General features: G+C 63.4%; 1 protein-coding gene across 1 annotated transcript in view; it reads right to left on the bottom strand.

The window, feature by feature from the left end:
- SBNO2 (strawberry notch homolog 2) overlaps positions 1 to 16,752 on the bottom strand; it is a 37,893-nt gene extending 21,141 nt beyond the window's left edge. Inside the window, 4 exon segments of the mRNA XM_024740130.1 lie at positions 3,387 to 3,495; positions 4,073 to 4,146; positions 8,627 to 8,818; positions 16,612 to 16,752. Coding sequence (XP_024595898.1) covers positions 3,387 to 3,495; positions 4,073 to 4,146; positions 8,627 to 8,779 — 336 coding nt within the window. The 5' untranslated portion in view covers positions 8,780 to 8,818; positions 16,612 to 16,752.
- Positions 16,753 to 21,027: the final 4,275 nt, after the last annotated feature.

Here is a 21,027-nt window from a genome sequence, read left to right as displayed (position 1 = left end):
GAGTCCCTCTGGCTAGAGATCCTTCCCAGGTACCTGGGAAATGGGGACCCCACACAGAGGCCGGCTCGACCCTCACCAAAGGTCCTGGCCTGGGCTGGCTTGTGTGCAGGGAACTGCTCCTGGCCCAAAACGGAAGTCGGGGAGAAGTTTTCTCCTGCTAGGCAGCAAGAGTCACACAACCCATCTCCTTTCTCTTTTCGCTTTGGCTGCTAGGAAACTCAGGGCTCAAGTTTAGTAACCAGGAGGTGTGTTAAGGCCTGTGGGATTCTATTCACTTCCTGCCCCCAGCCCAGGTCTGGATTCCCCATTCCAACTCCTTCTAATGTACGAACAGGAGTGAACGCTTCAACGGTGTGCCATGGGCCTCACGAAGGCTTCACATGGTGAAGCGGCTTAAAACAACACACATTTATTACTTTATGGTTCTGGAGGTCAGAAGTCTGAGATGGGTTGTCAGAGCCGGTTCCTACCAGAGGCTCCAGGGCAGCAGCGGTTCCCGCCTTTTCCAGCTTCTAGAGGCGCCGCATCCCTGGCTCACGGCCCCTCCTGCATCCTCACAGCCAGCAGCGCAGCATCTCCCGTCTCTCTCTGCCTCTGACCCTCCCGCCTCCCTCTCATAAGGACCTTGTGGACTTCTGTGGTGGCGCAGTGGTTAAGAATCCGCCTGCCAATGCAGGGGACACGGGTTCAAGCCCTGGTCCGAGAAGATCCCACATGCTGCGGAGCAACTAAGCCTGTGCACCACAGCTACTGAGCCTGCACTCTAGAGCCCATGAGCCACAACTACTGAGCCCACATGCCACAACTACTGAAGCCCGCGCACCTAGAGCCCGTGCTCTGCAACGAGAAGCCACCGCAATGAGAAGCCTGCGTACTGCAACAAAGAGTAGCCTCCACTTGCCGCAACTAGAGAAAGCCCGCGAACGAAGAGTAGCCTCCACTTGCCGCAACTAGAGAAAGCCCGCGCAGCAACAAAGACTCAACGCAACCAAACGTACATTAATTAATTGAAAAAAAAATATATATATATATTTAAAATAAAAAGACCCTGTGATGACACTGGGTCCCCCAGGGAATCCAGGGTCACCCCCATCTCAGGGGCCTTAATTTAATCCCACCTGCAAAGTCACCTCTGCCCCGTGAGGCAACAGATCCACAGGTCCTGGGACCAGGACAGGGACGTCTTTGGGGCTGTCCCTGTGCAGGCCCCCGTGCGACGTCACTCAGTCTGAACCAGGAGCAGAGGTGGCTGTGGTGGACCCACCGGGCCAGGGCTCGGCTGGGAAGGGCCTTGAATGCCAGGCTCGCTCTGGACTCCATCCTGGCTTGGCCCACAGGCCCAGGGTCCCGGGGGAGGTGGAGGAGGCTGACCACAGGGCCTCAGACCCTCAGCCTGGCTGAACTGTGGTCTCACATCTGTCTGACTCCATGGTTGGCAATGAGGTGAGACTGCGTTTGAAGAAGGTTTCGCTGCTCTAAAGGGAGATCCGGGTCCAACTCGCCCCCAGCAAGGGCAGCTGGAGAGAGGGTGGGCTGCGGCCGCTCTCAGCGAGCATCTGTCAGGTGGATGAGCAACCTCCAACACGGGGCGCGCTTCCCCACCTGCAGCAAGGAGCTGACGCGGCGCCCCGGGGGCTGCTGGGCTCGGAAGCCGCGTGGATCCCTCGCAGAGCTGGGGCAGCAGTGGGAACGGGCGAGTGGGAGGCGGAGCAAGGCCAGGCGGGTGGCCGCAGGGGCCGGGACACCCCCAAAGGCTTCATCCACCCAGCAGGGACGCCCCAGCAGGGGAGCAAGTCTGGACGCGGAGCGGTGCCCAGGACACGGTGGACAGGAGGCCCGTCAGCTGCCAGCCCGCAGATGAGCCAGAGACATGGGGCCGTAGTGGGTGGGGAGAATGTCCTGGGCCGTCGGCCGGGCGCCCTGGATGCTGAACCCACTGGCCCTTCCTCTCCTGGAGGCCAAGAGTCTCCTCACGGGCTGGCGGCGGGCAGAGGAAACCACGTATGCCTCTGTAAAGGCAGGAAGGCTGCGTCCACGGGCCTCCTGTTCCTGCCCCACGGCCCTCGCCCTCACCCTGGGGTACTTAGGGCTCCCAAGGGGCAGGCTCTGCTCCCGTCGCCACGAGGCCCAGCCGTGTTGTTTCCGGGGTGGCCACAGAGGGTCACTGACAGGGCAGCTCAGGGCAGACGTCCAGGGTACGGTGTGGCGGGGCTGTGCCCCCCAGGCTCCGGGGTCCCCCACCTCCCCAGCGCCTGGGATCCACCTCCCCGGCCACGTGCCTGCCCCCGACCCTGGCCCCCGCAGCTGTAGCTCCACAGGGACCCCAGAGGGTTTAGGGCCACCCTAACTGGGAGGACCTCAGCTCCGTCTACCTAATCACACCTGCAAACACCTGACTGCCAAGTAGGGTCTTGTCCTGAGGTCTCAGGAGGACCTGGATTTGGGGGGATGCTGTCACCGCAGCACACACCCCTCGGTCCGGTTCTCTGCCCGGCCCTGCTGCTGTCCCAGTGAGTGTGGGCCGGTCTGAACGGCCCTGGCCTTGGTCCAAGTGAGTCCAGCAGGTCTGCACCGGCCCGCGTGTGTCGTGGCCTCCCTCGGCCTGTCACCTGGTGGGGCCCATAAGCCCCCACTTTACAGAAGGAAACTGAGGCTCAGGGGAGCTGAGCACCTGACACCCCACTCCCTGGTGGGCCCACGTGGATGCTTCCCTGAGTGCCGAGGCAGCCCAGACCCAGAGGCCAGCACAGAAGCTGCCAAGGGAAACTCGGCACCACTTGGCCCCTGTTGCCCCCACTTCCTGCCCCCGGGTTGGGGTCACCCCACGACATTGCTGGGATCTTTCCCGCAAACCCCCTCTGAGGCTCTCAGGTTCGACAGCTGCCGTGCACAACACAGGTGTGGGACCCACTTGTGAACCCTGCGGACAAGGCTACAAGGCGGGGTCCACCTGACTCCCTTGGGGCTGAGCTGCCTGGCGTCCCCCAAAAGATCGAGATCAGACGTCCTCCCTTCCTCCAACTCGAGGGGCTCACGTTCGTCAAGCGGCTACTGTTTCGGGGACACAAACGCTCACTATGCTGTTTCGACCTGATGGGGCGTCACTCCAGCCTGGGGGGGGGCGCCAGGAACGTGGACCCCGCCAAGGCGCTAGGGCACCAGATGGAGCAAGTGCAGGTCTGGGCGAGGCAATCGGATGCTCGAGATGTGGCCCCATAACCCGCAGACGAGCAGAAGCGCAGCTGGGCCCCCAGCCTCGGTTACGTGACCTCCGATCCGGCGCCCCCGTCTGCTGCGGGGAAGTCACACCAGCCCGTCCCCCAAACAAGCCCAGTCCCCCAGCACTGACACCCCACGCGGGGCATGGCCCAGCCGAGGTCTCCTACCTGAGGAAAGTCGCTGCTCTTTGGCGGGAAGCTGGGGGTGGCGGCTGCAGGACCATAGCTGGTGTCCACGCAGGGCTGGCCCACAATGAAGGAGGAGTTCATGAACTGGCTGGAGGCAGAGAAGGAAGCTGAGCCAGCAGGCGTGATGAGGGTGCTGCCTGCCCACCCCAGGTGCAGGACAGGCCGGCAGGAACAACTCCGACGCCTCAGAAACTCTGCTCAGGAGGGGCCCACGCACCCATGTCTCGGGGCATGGCACCCCAGAAGAACCTCAAGGCTCTGGCTACGTGTGCTTCCGTGCCCTTTGCATGGGCCATTCCTTGGCCTGGTACCAGGAGTGCTCTCTTGGCAAACTCCTACTTACCCTTCAAAACCCAGCTTGCTGATGCCCTCCATGGGGAAGCTGTCCTCCCAGCTCCTTTCACCCCTGAAGTTTCTCACCACCACCTGGTGTCCCCCCCACAGTATAGCCCTTCCTGGCCCCCTCGTCCCCACTACCTCTGCCCTCTTCCCTGGAGAGTTCTCGCTAGACAGACCACAGCAGGTCAGTCTCAGCTCTCCCCATGCGGCCAGGGCCGGGCCCACAGCCCCCATGACTGAGACCTCTAGTTTTCTTTAGCCCATGACAATGGGATTAGAAGGCATAGCGAAGCCCCCAGAAGGACACAGTGGGGCTGGGCACTTACTGGCTTTCGCTGGAGAAGGCTGGGTATGGCGTGGGCGAGAAGCTGTTCCACCAGGGGTAATGCAGCATGGCATTCTGAGACAGAGTGGCAGGCGTCAGGGGAGAGGACAGGAGGGCAGGGTCCCTGGCCCTCCCCGCCCCCCCACACCACTGCACTGCCCTGGGGCAGGCTCCAGAGAGCACTGAGCCCGCCTGCCCAGGGGCTTCCCAGCTGGGTCACCGGTGCCTCGGCTTCCCCGTGTGCACAGAAGAACCCACCCAGAGGGCTGTGGTGAAGAGGCAGGCTTTGGTCAGTACACAAGCAGGTCTGGGGAGCAGCCGGGGAGGGGATGGCGGGCATGGCTGTGACTCTGGACTGGCAGGGCCCCCAGAATCCCTGCAGGGCCTGGGGAGCCCAGGCTGGACGCCTGCATTCTAGAAAGTGGAGGAGGGGACCCTGTGTGAAGCAAGACAGTAAGAGTCCCTCGTGAGCCAGCACCCATAAGCGAGACGCGCAGCCTGCCAGCGGGTGGGTGGGGGAGGGGACAGGGGACTTCCCAGAGGGGTGGGGGCTGAGGTCAGGGTGAAGGGCTCCCACCAGCACCGTGGACAGCCCTGTCCCAGCCAGACTCTCGCAGCCCAACCACTCCAGGCAGGTCTGAAGCCCAGCCTTCTCAGAGCTCCCAGAGGCCAAGCCCGTGTGGCCCAAGAGTGAGGCACAGGCAGGGGTTCTGCAGAACCTGCTTTAGGAAACACCAGGGGGAGGGAGGGTGGCTGGAAGGTGAGCCTGAGGTCAGCAGGGGCAGCATGTGCCAGGACTGGCTTGAGGGGTAGGGCTGTGGACACTCACACCCTCTGTAGAATCGGGGTGCTGCGTCCCTGCCCTAAACGGGCCGCTGGCCACATGAAGCTCCATCAGGGAGGCCCGCTGGCTGCAGTTGCCATGCCTGCTTGTGCCAGCCCTGGCCAAGGCCCGCCCCTCGGGACTCACTGACCTAGTACCGGCCCAGAACCAGCCTGGGGGGTCGGGACCGCCCCTCTCTACCAAGGGGGTTGCCAGCCCCACTTTCCATCACTGTGCCCCCAGCCCTGGGCTGCCCACAGGGCCCCGCCTGCTTCCCCACGGTCCAGCTCAGAGAAGAGGCATGAAGGAGATGTGGTGAGATGGTATCAACTGGTAGAGGCCCCTTGGCCTCCAGACTAGAGGCCAGTCCAGTCTGTAGTTTGGGCCCAGAAGGGGGCAGCCGGGGAGGAGGGGTCCAAGGGGCCCCTTGCTCACCAACCTTCTCCACCTGCACCCAGACTGGGCCTGGGGTGGTCCCTGTGGAGCTCCCAGACCAGGGGACCCCCAGGTCCTTGAGGAGTTTGAGGCCTCAAGCTGGGGAGGCCTCAGGCTGGGGAGGGTCCCTTATGACTTTGTCTACCCAGCACCCCAACCTCCTCCCCCAGCACGTTGCTCTGGCAAGGCTGCCAACCAAGGACATCCAGCCCCATCCCACAGGGGTGGTACAGCATGGCCAGCCAATCAGAGCCTTCCTCGGGATTTTACACTTGCAGCCAGAGGGGTGACTCCACCTTCAGAGGGCAGGCCTGTGGGACCAGATTGGTCCAAAGATGGGTCCCTACCCCAGCTAGCCAATCAGAGCCTGCCTGGAGACAGAGAGGCTGGCCCTCTTCTGGGAAGGAGCAGGCCCTGGGAGATTAGCCAGAAGCTTACTAGGCCATGTGCAAACTGATGAAGGAAGATGACATTCCTGCTAGGGCGGCAAGGGCGGCAAATAACATAGGGCTGCCAGATAAAAAACAGGAATTGGAATTTCTGATAAACAAAAGATAATTTTTAGTGTAAATACTGTATGGAACACACACATACTAAAACTTTGTGTTTATGTGAAACTTAAATTTCACCGGGCTCTATATTTTTATTTGCTAAATCTGGCCACCTTAGGGACACTGACAGTCCTGGGGGCATGTTCCTGCCAGGCAGTCCTGGGGCCACCTCCACTCCCCACCTGCTCCACCCTGGGATCCTCCTTACAAGCTTGGTTCGGCCAGGACACATGAGAGAAGTAAGGAGGACAGTGCCAACACTGATGCCCGCAGCCTACATGGGCTGCCCTGGCTTCTGGTCACTCTTGGGCCAGGCCCAGTGTGGCCTGAGGGGCAACCCCCACATTCGGTGGCCCGAGAGGAACAGGCTCTGTGCACAGCCTGAGCCCTGGAGGGCACTGGGGAGCCTGCCCTGCTGGCTCTGACTGCCCGGAGTGGGGCTCGGAGCCAAGGTCGGGCTCCACGCGGCACCTCCCTTGTAAAAGGGTCTCTGTCTTGTTCCAAACATCCCTCCTCCAATTCCAGTATCTGAGCCCCTCTAGTCCACACGGGGTGTCCAGACAGAGCTCATGTCCTGGCCCTCAGTCAGCTTCCTGGGTCAACACCACGGGACGTGGCAGGAGCCCATTCCCTGTGGAACAGCTCCATCCTCTGCAAACCCGCCCAAGCTGGGGCTCGCTCTGACCCAGGAATTCTATTCCAGAAACACACCCCCAGGGACTCATCCAGGAGGGGGGAGGAAAATGCAGTGGCGCTATTTATAGCAGCAGAAAAAACTGGAGTCACCCCAAAGGCCCAACAACAGGAAAATAATTAGGCAAATGATGGGATGCTGAGGAGGAAGAACCCTGAGGCGTTATAAGAATGACAGGCGCGGGCTTCCCTGGTGGCGCAGTGGTTGAGAGTCCGCCTGCCGATGCAGGGGACGCGGGTTCGTGCCCTGGTCCGGGAAGATCCCACATGCTGCGGAGCGGCTGGGCCCGTGAGCCATGCAACGCAAGAGGCCACAGCAGTGAGACGCCCGTGTACCGCAAAAAAAAAAACAACAAAAAAAAAACCAACAACAAAGACAAGAATGACAGGCGCGTGCTCCGAGCCTGCAAAACAGGGCGACATAGCACCCAAGGAAGGAGCATGCTTTGTACCGCGTGTGGGATGGCACTGGGGCATCCGAGAGCCTCAGGGTGGGCGCGGGCGGGCAGAGGCTTGGAGGGAGGTGGGGGCTGAGGAGGGCAGGGGCCCCGTGGGTACAGGTGGCCTGGCACATGTGTGTCCGGGGCCCTGGCCGGAGGCTCTGGCCATCAGCCGAGGCTTGGAAGCTGCGGGTGGGTCTGCAGCTGTGACCCGCTTTTGCTCCCTCCCTGCCGAATGGCAAGGCCCGCTCAACGTGGCTTGGCACTGTGCTCTGCCCCGTTAGGGTGCCTTGTGGGCACAGCCAGGCACGGAGTGAGTTCTGGGTTCGCGCACACCTCCCAGCCCCGTCTGATGCTACACTCTGGGGTCTGGGATGCCTCATGACAGCTCTGGACCCTCAACCTGGAGCTCCACTTGGGTCCTGAGGCCCAGGGCCCGGCTTCTCCCAACCCCAAGCTGGATCCTTGCTCTCTCTCCCCACGCAGGTGTGCGCGTCACTGCCGCAGCCCACGCGGCCCCCTGGTGCCCGCACCCCATCTGGTCTCCCCACCCGGCAGCTCGAGTCTCCACACAGAGAAACTTGGCTTCTTTTCTTTTCTGCAGGGAAAGAGCCCCTGTTTGGCTCTAGGCCTGACTCGCTGGAGGATTCTGGACACTTCTCTTCACGAGGCCTCTTGTACCTTTTGTGATATGAGGAGGCCTGGCCCCTAGGGTCGTTTTATCACTCGCGGTACTTTTATTGCAGTCATCAGAGCTCGGAAGCAAGCGAGATGTCCCTCAGTGGATGGAAGCAACCATGGGACATGCGGACGATGGAAAGTTGTTTAGCGCTAAAAAGAAATGGGCTGTGAAGCCAGGAAAAGTCTCAGAGGAACCCTAAATACACATCGCTAAGTGGAAGAAGCAGATCTGAAAAGGCTACACACTGTGATTCCAACTCTGGGACATTCTGGAAAAGGCAGGTCTCTGGAGCCAGGGGACGGATCAGCAATGCGGGGGTTGGGGGGAGGAGGGATGGACAGGTGGGGACCAGAGGGGTTTTAGGGCAGTGAAACTACGCTGTGTGACGCCGTAATGGTGGATGCGGGTCATCTGACATCTGTCAAAACCCACAGAACATCCAACACCAAGAGTGAACCGAATGTCACCATGGCCCTCAGGTAACGATGCTGGGTCAGCACCGGCTCCCAGGTTGGAACACAGCACACCCACGAGTGTGAGAATGTTAACAGTGGGGAAGTGGGGAGGGGAGAGGTGCACGGGAACTTGCTGTGCCATTTTCCTGTAAACCTAGAACTGCTTAAGAAATAAAGTCTCATTAAGTAAGAAGAAAGAAGTGATGAAGCAGAGCAGACGAGTGTGACCTGCCACAGTGGTCCAAGCCCTCGACGTCCCGCAGGTGAGGGCAGGTGAGGGCAGCCGCCTGGGCCGAGCGTCCCGAGGGCCAGCCGAGGCCTTGGCAGGAGAAACCTCACGGCTAACACGTGAGGGACTTGGGGGTGACGGGAGCCCCTGGAGGGTCCTGCCTGCAAAGCTGGGGGCTGGGATATGGGCTTGAGGCACCAGAGAAGCGCCGAGGGGCCAGGAGGAGACCCTGAGGGCTGGGGCTCACCTGGACGCTGGGCCCGCACAGCGGGGTCTGCAGGGGCGGCGGGCTGTACAGGACGCTGCCGGCTGGTGGAGGCTCATGCGGAGGGAACTCCCCGTCCATGGTGGGCCCCACTGCCAGCATCGGGGGGCTCCACGAGCCGGGCCGCAGGGGCATCTATCTGGGCTTCTTGCTCCGTGGTGGTGGCATCATGACCTGGGGAAAGACACGCATGTCCTGAGGTTGCCCTCTGATCCCGACAGGGGAGGGCGCCCTCCAGGAACAGGGTCAGTAGGCTAGGGGGTGGCGGGACCCCGTAGATGTCCCCCCAGCCCCTCTGACTGCCCCATCCACGCAGGGGGCAAGCTGATGCTCCCAGCACCGCAGTGCTGCCGGGGTGGCCCTCCTGCTGTCCGGCCACCCCCTCCTGGGGACCCGGGCTGGGACCTCCAGGGTGAGGGCAACCCCTTCCGTGTGGCCAGGCCCCGCCGCTCTCCCGCCCTCGTTCTCAGGCCCCTGAATAATGTTGGCCGGGGGCTGCTCCCTCCACCCACAAAGTGGGCCTCGAGCCCTGGAAGCCCAGCATGAGCCGCGGGGGGGCGCACCCCCGGCTCTCTGTACCTAGCATGTCTGGCAGAGAGGAAGCCCGACCAGCCAGCAGCTCTGAGCTGGGGGGCCCACCGGGGCTGGGAAGCCCCATACCTCTGCAACCAGGTCAGGCTTGCCGAGGGTCTCCGGGTGGTTGGGGCCGAGCTGAGTGGGGAAGAGCCCCCAGACCCAGATGGGGCTAACGTCGCACAGGGTCCCCACTGAGAAGGAGGGCAGACACCCAGCCGGGAAAAGCTGCAGGGGCCAACCTAGCCCCACGCGATCCCCCCCATTCACACCCGCCTGTGGCCTGGGACCCCAGTCCCCAGGCCCCATTGCCCGCCTCGGAGAGCAGGGACCTCAGGCTGGCGGAGCACACCTTGGGAAGCAGCCCCAGGACGTTAATCACCCGGGGAGGCAGGAAGGGGAGGCGGCTGGCACTCCCGGCCAAGCCCAGAGTGAAGAAATCCTCGGGACTTCCAGTAATCACTGCCGCACACGGGCAGCTTGTGCAATCCCGTGGGGGCGGGGAGGGCCGCCTGCACCGGCCGGGTGGCCCGTGCGCGCCTCGCCCTGCGGCCCAGAAGGAAAGGGGCCCGGGGGCCGGGCCACAGCCCACAGCTGCGTCCAGCCCTTCAGGAAGGGAGCAGAGGCCGGGCCGCCCCGCTCTGCTCAGGCCTTGGGCTCCAGCTGCTGGCCGGCCGCCAGTGCCACGGCCCCCAGCCTCCTGCAGGCCAGACCCGGCGGGAGGAGGAGGAATGCGAGGCTGCTCTGGGACCCACGGTCTCGGTCAGGCGGACGGTCAAAGCCCAGCTCCGCGGCTAAGGGTCGGAGAACCTCCCACAACTCGGGGCGCCTGAGCTCCTCTGAGCTTCGGTTTGGTCATCGGGAGGAGGGGCTGCTCGGGTATAAGCACAAGGCTCATCTGGCGCGCAGTGGAGCCCAGAGCCTCCGCGATCCCAAGCCACTCCAGTGACCGCTGCCTCCGTGGAGGCCCCGGGAGCTCCTCGATTCGTGGGACCCCTCAGCGGATCCACCTGGGATGGAAGGCGGGCCGGCTCGCTGTGTCCCTTGGGTCACTTGTCTGCAGCAAGTGCAGGGCATGTGTCTCTGCCTGAGACCCCCACTAAGCCCACTGACACCCCTGCTGCCACAGCGTCCCTCTCTCGGCAGCCACACCCCGAGCACCACCGACCCCGTCCCACTCGCGGGCACTTCCAGGCTCTGCGGCTGCGGAGGGCAGGGCTGCTTTCTTGGGAAGCACCATCCAGAGCCCACGGCCAAAAAGCATGGGAGGGGGACCCCGGGCCGTCCCCAGGGTGCGCTGCGGCCGAGGAACCCCCCCCGGCTGCAGGCCAGGCTTGCGTGGCCCCCGTTCTGAGCATCAGCCCCAGCAGGCTCAGGCCCCACGCCGTCACCTGCCATCCAGGGCATCACGTTCCCCCAGCAAGAGGTCTGTCCCCGCAGCGAGGGCTCCATGACTGGGTGGGAGTTCCTGTAACGGAGCCTGTACATCCTGTCCTCTCAAAGACATGGGGCAGGGGGCATGCCTTGGGGACCCCGCCAAGCAGGGGGTTCAGACCAGGACCCGGAGGGGGGTGTGGGGAGGGGAGCGATGTGCCTGCGAGTCAAGGCGTCTGCTGGGCACCATTATCCGGGATGGGGCAGGGGGGATGCGGTGGGTGGGAGTGAACGTGGTGCCACCTGGGGGTCGGCAGCTCCTCACATGGTTAAACGGTCACCGTGGCAGCCAAAAGGTGGACACAGCCCAAGTGCCCACCAACAGATGATGGATAAACGCCATGTGGTCCCTCCACACACGGGGGCATCACGCAGCCACGCAAAGGGGTGAAGCCCTGACCCTCGCTACCACGTGGATGGACCCTGAGGACACGATGCTCAGTGAGAGAAGCCAGACACAGAAGGACACACAGTGTGTGATTCCACTGATGGGAAACGTCCAGGACAGGCAGCTCCACAGACAGACAGCAGTTGTCGGGGGCTGCGGAGGGGTCGACACTGTGCCCACCGCCATCCCCATGCCCCCAGGGCCACCCTTATGGTGTCCCTGTCCTTCGATGCCCAGGCCCAAGGTCATCTCCCCGCCCCCACCTCCACAGCCTTGGCTTCCTGCTCCCCCGTCCCACCAGTGCTGGCACTGGGGCAGCCCCCAAACACAGTCCCCCCACCCATCCCCTCACTTTCTGACCTCTGCTGAGCAGCCCCACCAGCCCCGCCCCGGCCCGGGCTCAAGACCCTGTCGCCAGCCCGAGCTGCAGAGGGTGACCTCGCCACGTCCCTGGGAGGCTTCCAGCCGCCCAGGATCGACCCCACCAGGCGGGGCCTTGGGGCTAAAGGAGGCCGGGTCAGAGTGTATTTTTAGACATAAGCCCCATGACACGTGCCGCGTGGGTGCCCACAGGGTGCTCTCGGGGAAGGGCCCACGCTTCACCCAGCTTTGAGCTGCAGGATTTCCTTTTGAGATCAGGTTTCGAATGAGTCATTGTAAAAGAGAAAGATCAAAGAATTGGTGGCCCAGACCAGACGATGGGGGGGTGGGGGGGCGGAATGTGGGAAGAGGCGAGATCTGGGACAGCCAGACCCCTAGGATGCGCCCGGCTGGCAGGTGACCGCAGCCACCCCTGCCTCTTGCCTGAGCCCACTTCACCCAATCACCCAGGGCAGGCCGCTGGGTCTCACCCACGATGCGTGCTACTGGCTCAGCCCCCCAAGCACCCTCAGAACCGGCCGCCTGGACCCCCTGCCGGGTGGTGCCTGGCCCCACTGGCCACTTGTTATCCGGCCCCCCAGGAACTGCGTCTCCAGGCATCAGGAACCTGCCGGCCTCCTCCAGGCCACAGGACGGCAGCCCTCTGGCCACCCCTCCACTGGGCTCTGAGCAACAGCCCTGGGATCCTGGGACGGGGGAAGAGTTGGGGGCTCGTGGGGACAGAGGCCCTGGTGGAATCGGGAGGCCTGGCCGGGCCCCGACTGGGCTGAACGGGGTATCTGGGGGAGGGCCGGGGTGGGGAGCTCCCTCCTCGCCCTGCTGGTCAGAGCCAGCCTGGGGTCAGTCCCCAGTGGGGGCGCCTGGAGAGGCTCCGTGCTGAAGTCGGAGGGATGGAGGGACAGGGATGCTCGGGCAAGGGGATGGGGCCCTGTCCTGCGGGCACCGGCCACGCTCTGAGGTCCCACCTGGGCTGGCTGGCACCGCTCGGCTGTGTCAGGACCCCCAGGAGGGCACGTGCCCCTGGACAGTCACCTCCATGGACAGGCCGGAAAGGGAGGGAAGCCTCAGGGGCCTCCCCACCAACTGACCAGGCCCGGTACTCGGGTGGGACGCATGGGGACACAGGGTCAGCTGGTGAGCGATGGGGGTACAGGGATTTGGTGGACAGAACCCAGTGTGCAGGAGGGAGGTGGTGGGACAGAGGAGGTGTGCTGCAGAGACTGGTGTCCCCCAAGTTCATGTCTACCAGGAACCTGGGAATAGGCCCTCATTTAGAAATAGGGTCTTCACAGATGAAATCAGTTAAGATGGGGTCGTACTGCAGTAGGGTGGCCCTAACGCAAAGACTGTGCCTTTATAAGAGGGAAATTTGGACACAGAGACACAGGGAGAAGCCACAGGAAGACAGAGGCAGAGGCCGGGGTGATGCGGCCACAGGCCTAGGATAGCTGGAGCCCCAGGAGCTGGAAGAGGCGGGAAGGATCCCCACCCCCCAGCCGCCCCCCACCCCAGCCTCTGGAGGGAGCACAGCCCTGCTGCACCTTCATCTCAGATGGCTGGCCTCCAGAGCCAGGAGAGGATAAATCTCTCTGGTTTAAGCCAAGTGTGCAGTCAGCTGTTACGGCCACCCCTGGACGCTCGGACAGGATGGGGAGGCTTCCTTCGGCCGCTTCATTCAGCAGAGCCAAGGAGCCACCCTGACACTGGGCTCTAATTCCTGCCACCCGGGGCTGGGCGCACCGCTGACCAGGGCAAGGCTGGCACCAAGCGTGCGATCCAGGACCTCCACGGGTTCCCAGGAGGCCTGTGGAACACAGCAGCCCTGGGATGCCAGCAGTGGGGAGGGCCCAGCCCCTGAGCACACGCCCATCGGGCGGGACGGGGAGCCCCACGGTCTGGAACAAGGAGGACGAGGTGGGCCCGCGGAGAAGGCCAGGGGTCCAACTTCCAGTTCTGCTGCCAGTCGGGGGAGGACCTGCAGGCTCCCCAGCCCCCACACTTCACTGCCAGCGGGTGGCTGCAGTGACAAGCAGTCTCTCGCAAAACCTCCCGGCCTACTGGGACACAGACCACCGCCCGCCGGCCCCCACCCCATCACGGGGCCCCGGCATCAGAGCCTCGGTCCCGGCCTGGTGCGGTCAACACCAGGCCGCACGGAGGAGGCCCTGGGGGCAGGGCAACCACAGCAGAGCCAGACCACAGGGGCGCCAGCCACAGGGCACACGCACGGTGACCCCGGACGCCAACCCAGGGACGGTGCCGCTACCCCAGGAGCCACCACGGGGGCAGGCACGTGCCTGAGGACAGGCCCCGGCCAGAAAAGCAGGTGGCGGGTGTCAGGGCTCCCCCCACGCATCTCGGACAGACCAGAGGCCAGGAGGGCAAGGCCGGCCATTAGGAGAAACTGCACCCCGGGATGCAGAACCGACCCCAGATCCAGGTGACAGAGCGATATTTGCTAAATGTTTATGCAGAAAAGGAGACCCTCAGGCTGAGTCCCAGAGGCACCAACCCGGGCTCACCTGCACTGGCTGTGTCCGTGCCCACAGACCCATCCGCGTGTGGGCACAGACGAGCCAGCCTGGGGTGCTCTGATGGCCCACGGCAGGGCGGGTGCTTCACAAAGCAACTCACACACCCAGAGCGGCCGCCCCAAATCTATAAGGACCTGTCGTTGCCTTACAGCCCTCAGAAGGACAGTCAGTGCCCCCACCAGCCCTGAGGGCACAGCTTGGAGGCACGTAGCCCTTTGTATCCACCCGAGGGCCAAGTGGGGAATAGGGTTGAAGACCGGGAGCTTCCTTAGTCACAGCTGGGGATACTGTGCCTGGGTCTTGGGGCCCCGACCCCTGGTCCCCACTCCCAGGTGTGGTCCAGCCTTACCAGGGGAGAGCCCACAGGATGAAGCTCCAGCTGTGGTACCTACGGGCCCACCCTTGCTGCTGGCGGACCTTCCAACCTACGTCCACGTGGACATGTGTGGAGCGGCTGCCCACGGCGGCAGGGCATCTTCACGCGGGCTTCCTCCACTGGGAAGCGCGTGCTCAGGGCCTGTGATTACTCGTGGTCTTTAAAAGGCTTTAGAGGGGGCTTCCCTGGTGGCGCAGTGGTTGGGAATCAGGGGACACAGGTTCATGCCCCGGTCCGGGAAGATCCCACATGCCACGGAGCGGCTGGGCCCGTGAGCCATGGCCGCTGACCCTGCGCGTCCGGAGCCTGTGCTCTGCGACGGGAGAGGCCACAACAGTGAGAGGCCCGCATACCGCAAAAAAAAAAAAAAAAAGGCTTTAGAAAAACTTCCCTGGGGGCACAGTGGTTGGGAATCCACCTGCCAACGCAGGGAACACGGGTTCGATCCCTGGTCTGGGAAGATACCACATGCCACGGAGCAGCTAAGCCCATGCGCCACAACTACTGAGCCTGTGCTCTAGAGCCCGCGAGCCACAATTACTGAAGCCCGTACGCCTAGAGCCCGTGCTCCGCAAGAGAAGCCACTGCAATGAGAAGCCCGCGCGCCGCAACTAGAGAAAGCCCGCACACAGCAACGGAAGACCCAACACAGCCAAAAATAAAAAATAATTAAAATAAAATAAAAGGCTTTAGACACACTGAGCTTGTGGTCTCCTCTGACCCCCAGGTCTTCTTCCCCTGAGTGGATGTTAAAGCCAAATCTCAGCAGGCCCAACTTCCTAGTCCTTTGACACTGATGTGCCCCAGTCTGTCCAAGCTCTGTGGGGAGAAGGGTTTGTCCCTCCTGTTGCTTGCTGCTTGATGACAGGAGTGTCTCAGGCCAGCTGGCATGCCAGGTCTCTCTACCCAGCTCCTCAGAGAGTCTGGAGCGAGACAGTGGCTGGTGCTGCCCACAGCCAAGTCGCACTAGTCCCAGGTGAGTGGTCAGACCTGTCAGTACCCTCCTTGGGCTCCTTAGGTCCAGCCTGGTGCCAAGAACATCCTAAGAGACCTTTGCCCAAGCCAAAGGGCACCCGCCCCCAAATCACAGCAGATGGAGCCTACGTCCCTTTCTCCTGTCGAGATGAAGGACCACAAACTCAGGCCCTCTCCCAGGCCTGCAGGTCACAAGCCCAGGCGAGCTCGCTGGCCCTCGCCTCTGGGTCTCCGGAGGGCCGGCTTGGTGCTGATCCTGTCGGCAAGGTGGGGCTGCAGCCCAGCTTCAGCAGCAGCATATGGAGGCCCCTTGAGCTCCGACTCAGTCCCCTTCAGCCTCCATGGAGAAAGTCCTCTGCTTATAAGGACTGTGTGATGACACTGGGCCCCCCCGGGGAATCCAGGGTCCTCCCCATCTCAGGGCCCCTAATTTAATCCCACCAGCAAAGTGCCTTTGTGTGTGGGGTGACACGTCCGCAGGTCCCGGGGCCAGGACGGGGGCATCTCTGGGGCCGTTACTGAGCAGACTCCTGAACCCAGCTAGGACACAGCCCACGAGTGGACAGGCAGCCTGGTTGGGACTGGCCTGACCCTGTGCATGGTACCACCCCACAGGTGTTGGAGGTGGTGACGCCGCCAGGGAACCTCCTCAGGGCCACAAAGGGGCTGCGGGGCCTCCTCTGCGCAGGGATGCGGCCCGGGGCTTCCAGATGGGCTGGTTTTGCAAGGCGAGTGGCAGGTCTGGATTTTGGGGTGCAGTCCCAGCATGGGATGCCTTCCTCCTGGTGCCCACGGTGCTGGGGGCAGAGCTGCCAGACTCTCCAGTTACAACCCAGCTCCCCCCCAACCCAGGGTCCTCCTGAGCGCCACTCGACGCCCACCTGCAGGCTCACTTACCCTGAGCCCGGCGCCCAGGACGGTGGCTGGGCCTCTGGAGGGCCTGAATCTCACGGAACTGCCCCCAAATGCCCCGGCCCGCGGACATACCCCAGGCAACAGCAGAGGGCCCCCACGCCCTGTGGCACCATGGCCGGCCAAGGAGTGGGTGGTGGGGAGGGTCTCATGACCCCACCGTGAAGCTTCCAGGGCCGAGCCCCGCCCCCAAGCCGTGCAGGCCACGCAGAGCTTTGCAGACACTCTGAGCGGCTCTGCTGGCGGCCCCTGCCGAGCTCCGAGCCCCCCAACGCCGCAGGGCTGCGACGTCCGGTCCGCGAGAGGTGAGGGCTGAGGGCTGAGGGGCCAATCCCTCAGGCTCACCCTGCCCCCACCACTGCCCCAGCTCCTGCGCTAGCCTTTCCTCACGTACCTCAGGTGCTGGGGGACACCCGCTCCTGGCGCCTCCCGGCCAACTCCACGCAGGATTCTCACCCCATCTTCATCCGGCGATGAGTCACAGCCATACAGGCTCACTGCGCCAGCAGCCCCAGGACGTTCCCTCCTCCCGTCCTCCTCCATCCCGCTTCCTGTGTCAGCCTCTGACCCGGGGGCTGCAACTCCCACCCCGGCTCCCGGGAAATGCCAGGCGCCGGCCTTCCGGAATGTGGCCTGGCTCCCGCGCCAGCTGCGGACCTGGCAGCGAGGCCGCCGAGACCTCTTTCGGTTTCACTTGGGGACTGGCTGCAATGGGGACGGAGGCCAACCCAGAGGGAGGTACCTGCCGGCAGAGAGAGGGCGCAGCCCGGGGGCCAGGCCAGCGGGGGAAGGCGCCAGCGGGGAAGGCGGGGCGGTCGCCTGCCTGGAGGGAGCGGGTGCCTGAGGACCCAGGGAGGTGCGGGGTGACCGCTGCCCCCACTCCCGCCCCCCCCCACCCCCTGGCACACAGCGGGGCCAAGTTCAATGCCTTCCCTGGTGGTGTCCCTGCCTGCCGTGCGGGGGGACACCCTTTCTGCCCCGTGGGCTGCACGGGGGGGAGCGCCGAGCCGACCCGGGAGGGGACAAGTCACCTAACGGGTGAATGCAGGGTGGGGGGGGTGTCCTTGCCAATCAGGGGAACCTACAGGAGGGCCTGCCACCTCCTACAGGGCCAGGCTTCAGGGAGGGGCTCCCAGGCCTCCCACCACAGCCCAGGCACCAAGGCCCAGGCACCAAGGCCCAGACACCAGAGCCCACGTCCCCGCAAGACAGCTTCCTACCGGTGGCAGTCAGGGCAGAGCTGGGGCTTGGGGGCTCCCAGGGGAGCCTCGTTCACCCACCATAAGATGGGCAGATGGCACCTGCCCTGCCCTCTTTGTGGGGCTGGGAGAAGACAGACCTCCACGCTCTGGGCCGGCTGACGCCCGCTCACCCCAGGCCGCAGCACTGGGCATCTGAAGGCTCACTCAGGCCCTGCTATCTCTCTTTTTTTTTAACACTTCTTTGTTTTATGGAGACGCGATTCATACGCCATACCTTCACCAATTTAAAGTGAACAATTCAGTGGCCTTTAGTACATCCAGACTTCTGCAACCACCACCTCCATCTAGTTTCAGAACATTCCGTCACCCCAAAAAGAAACCTCACTCCCATCAGCAGTCACCCCCACCCCTCCCCAGCCCCTGACAACCACTAACCCTGTCTCTCTGGATTGGATGTTTGCCACCAATGGAATCACACACTGTGTGTCCTTCTGTGTGTGGCTTCTCTCACTGTGCATCTTGTTCTCAAAGTCAGTCCCTGTCGCTGTACATAAACGACAGTCCTTAGCTCTGCCCCCCACCCCAGGGGGCTGGCAAGCCCAGAGCCTCAGAAATCGCCCTCACCTGAGTCACCTGCCTGAGGGCAGGGCGGCCCCACCTCCCAGTGAGGAAGCTGGTGGCTGTCACCATGGCAGGAAGATGAAGGAAGTTTGCTGTCCTCCCCAGCCCAGCTCAGGTCACCCATGTGGGACTGACCTGCCAGCAGCAGAGGAAAGGGTAGTTCCAAGGGACAGGGACTGGGGTTCCACTCAGGGGAGAGGGGGCCCACGGACACCAGGCCGCACCCAAGCTGGGCAGATGGGGAGATGGTGGGTGAGCAGGGCTGGCCAGGCCTGGACCGGGCCTGAGTGACCTCGCTCTCGGCTACTCCAGGCAGCCTTCCGTAACCAGCCCTCCCCGCATCTGAACACACGGCCCTTGGCTGTGGAAAAGTGGCTGGAGATGCTCCAAGCCTGCCCACTGACGGATCGCACATACTCAAGACACACACACACACGTATGCACAGTGCAACACGCATGCACACGTGTGCACGTGGCACTCACACGTGACGCATGCACACTCTGGCATGTGTGTGCACTGCTGCACACGGATCTGCACACATGCACTCGCACACACGCACAGACACACACGCACCCCCTGGAACTGTGCTGACACCCTGGGGGCCTGTCTCCCCACTCTGTGTGTCAGCCTCCAGATGCCTCTTTTTGATGACAAGACCCCCCTGCACGGAGAACAAGCAGATCCCCGCCCCCGGCAGCCTCTGTAAAAGCCTCAAGGGTGGAGGCCGTCCTGGGAGGGAGGCGGCCTCTGGGGACTGGGCACAGTTGCCTCTTTATTCCCAGCCCAGCTGTTCACGTGGCCAGAGCCCTGTGCTGGGTCAGCGTTTCCGGCCCGGCCCCTGCTGGAGGGGTGTCTGAGACTTTGCTAGAACCAAGCTGGGCCAGCTGGGCTGGTCATGTTCCCAGTGGGGGCCAGCTCCGTTCCCCCACCCCACCCAGGTCGAGGTGGTCAGGCAGCCGGAGAGCACTGGCCCTGGGCTGCACACCTGAGGCCCACCCCACCTGGACTTCAAAGCCAACTGCCTCTTCTGTGCTGTGCCACGAGGCTCCCCTGGAAATCAGGCCCCTCATCTGGGCCCCGGGGCCCACCATCCTGCCGCCAAAGTGTAAACATCTCCCCAATGTGTGCGTGCACGTGTCCTGCGCGCGCGCACGCACACACACACACACACACACACACACAGGGTGGGTCCGGCTCCAGGCAGGTGTGAGTAGACATCTCACAGAGTTAAACAAAGGGCCCTCCAGCCCTCCAAAATCCCAGAGAGCCTTCCCCTGGGTCCCCATTGGCTGTCCCTGGGGACACTGTCTCACACTCGCCAGGCTCCCCAGGGTCTGTCAGATGTCTGCCTGAATCTCCCCGGCCCTGGGGTGTCCCAGGACCACCCTTCCCCAGACCACCCACCCAGGGTCCAAGCAGACAGCCCTGAACAGCCATTACCCATCTGTGGGGACTCCCCTGGGAAAATCCAGGGCGCTTGGAAGAAAAGGTGCAGTTGGGCTGATGGTGGCTTCTCCACACTGCCCAAGAGCCCCAGGTCTCAGCCCCAAGGACAGGAGCCCGCAGCTTCTCCTCTGTTCACAAGGGTCCCTGAGGGCAGAGCTCCCCACACAGCCAAGCACAAAGGGCCCAGGGCAGGGACGGGAAACACAGGGTCAGGTCCAGCCCTGGCCGCCCAGCCTGGAGGAAGGGCAGGCCTCACATCCACTGACTTGTCTGGAGTCTCACGCCTCTGACAGGTGGCCCTTTCTTCCCTCCGGGCTCTCCAGCCCCTGGGTACCAGCCCCAGATCCCTCAAACCTTTCGTACAGGGACAGACCCACCATGGTGGGCTCGGGGCTGGATCACCTGGCCCGGCAGCAGGTAGGCAGGTTCCCACCTAAAGTCCGTCCGACACCAGCCCCCTCGCCACACGTGGAACACTCACTCGCACCCCGCCACCCCCACCCCGCGACTGCCAGCAAGCTCCATCCCAGGCCACATCCAGGCCTGCCCCTCGTGCAAACAGATGGCAACAAACCTGGCCGGGCCAGGCAGTGGACAGGCAGAAAGGATGTCCAGGGCAGGCGGGACCAAGGCGCATTCTGGGAAGCAGAAGCCGAGGGGGGTCAGACACACTTCACACGCTCGGTTCTTTTTCCTTTTCCAGGACGTTAACAACACGATGCTATGAGACACTCCTGCCTGGCTGTCCACGCCTCTGCTCCCCCAACCCGGCCTCTCCCGGCCAGTGCTGGGGTGCTGGGAAGGGGCCTCACTGTCCCCATCCACCGTCACAGGCTGCTCCTCCACCCACTCCAAGCCCCGACAGCCCTCTGCCCACCACCTCTCCCGGCACATCCTTGGGGGCTGTTTCCAGTGCCAGCTCCAGGAGACACTCCCACCCAACACGCTCTGCCAGCTCAGCTAATACCAGCAAGGCCCCCATCCCAAGGCCACAGGATCCCACCCGTGGAAACACAGGGAACAACAGCCCCAGGGTGGAGAAGCCAGGACAGGAGGGGTCCTGGGAGAGGGGACACTGAGGAGGAAGGGCAGGAATCTGCAAGCAGCCTGGGGTCAGGGGTCACCCAGAAAAGGGGGGCTAAGGTAATGGAGCTGGAGAGTCACAAGAAGAGAGGGGTCGGGGAATGACGGAGGAGCAGTCGGGAGGGGGTCACCAACTGCAGGAGAGTCACAGAGAAGTGCGGGGTCAAGGGTCACCAAAGTAAAGTCCGGGGATCACCAAGACGGGAGGGGTCAGGGAATCGCCGAGGAGGGTGAGAGGAAAAGGCTGGGGAGTCGCCTGGGTTCAGGGTTCACGCCAAGGCGAGTGTCGGGCGGGGGTCACGGAGCAGCGCAAGGTCGAGGGTCGCCGAAGAGGACGCGGTTAGAGAGAGTTCACGACGGACGACGCGGTCGCAGGATCGCGGCGGAGGACGTTGTCGGGGGTCGCCCAGGAGGGCGGGGACACGCCACCGCGCTCCCCGCGCCCGCTGCCCCGCCA

This window comes from Neophocaena asiaeorientalis, unplaced genomic scaffold, assembly GCF_003031525.2.
Source record: "Neophocaena asiaeorientalis asiaeorientalis breed wild unplaced genomic scaffold, Neophocaena_asiaeorientalis_V1.1 scaffold469, whole genome shotgun sequence".
NCBI lineage: Eukaryota > Metazoa > Chordata > Mammalia > Artiodactyla > Phocoenidae > Neophocaena > Neophocaena asiaeorientalis.
This window is presented reverse-complemented; position numbering and strand designations above follow the sequence as displayed.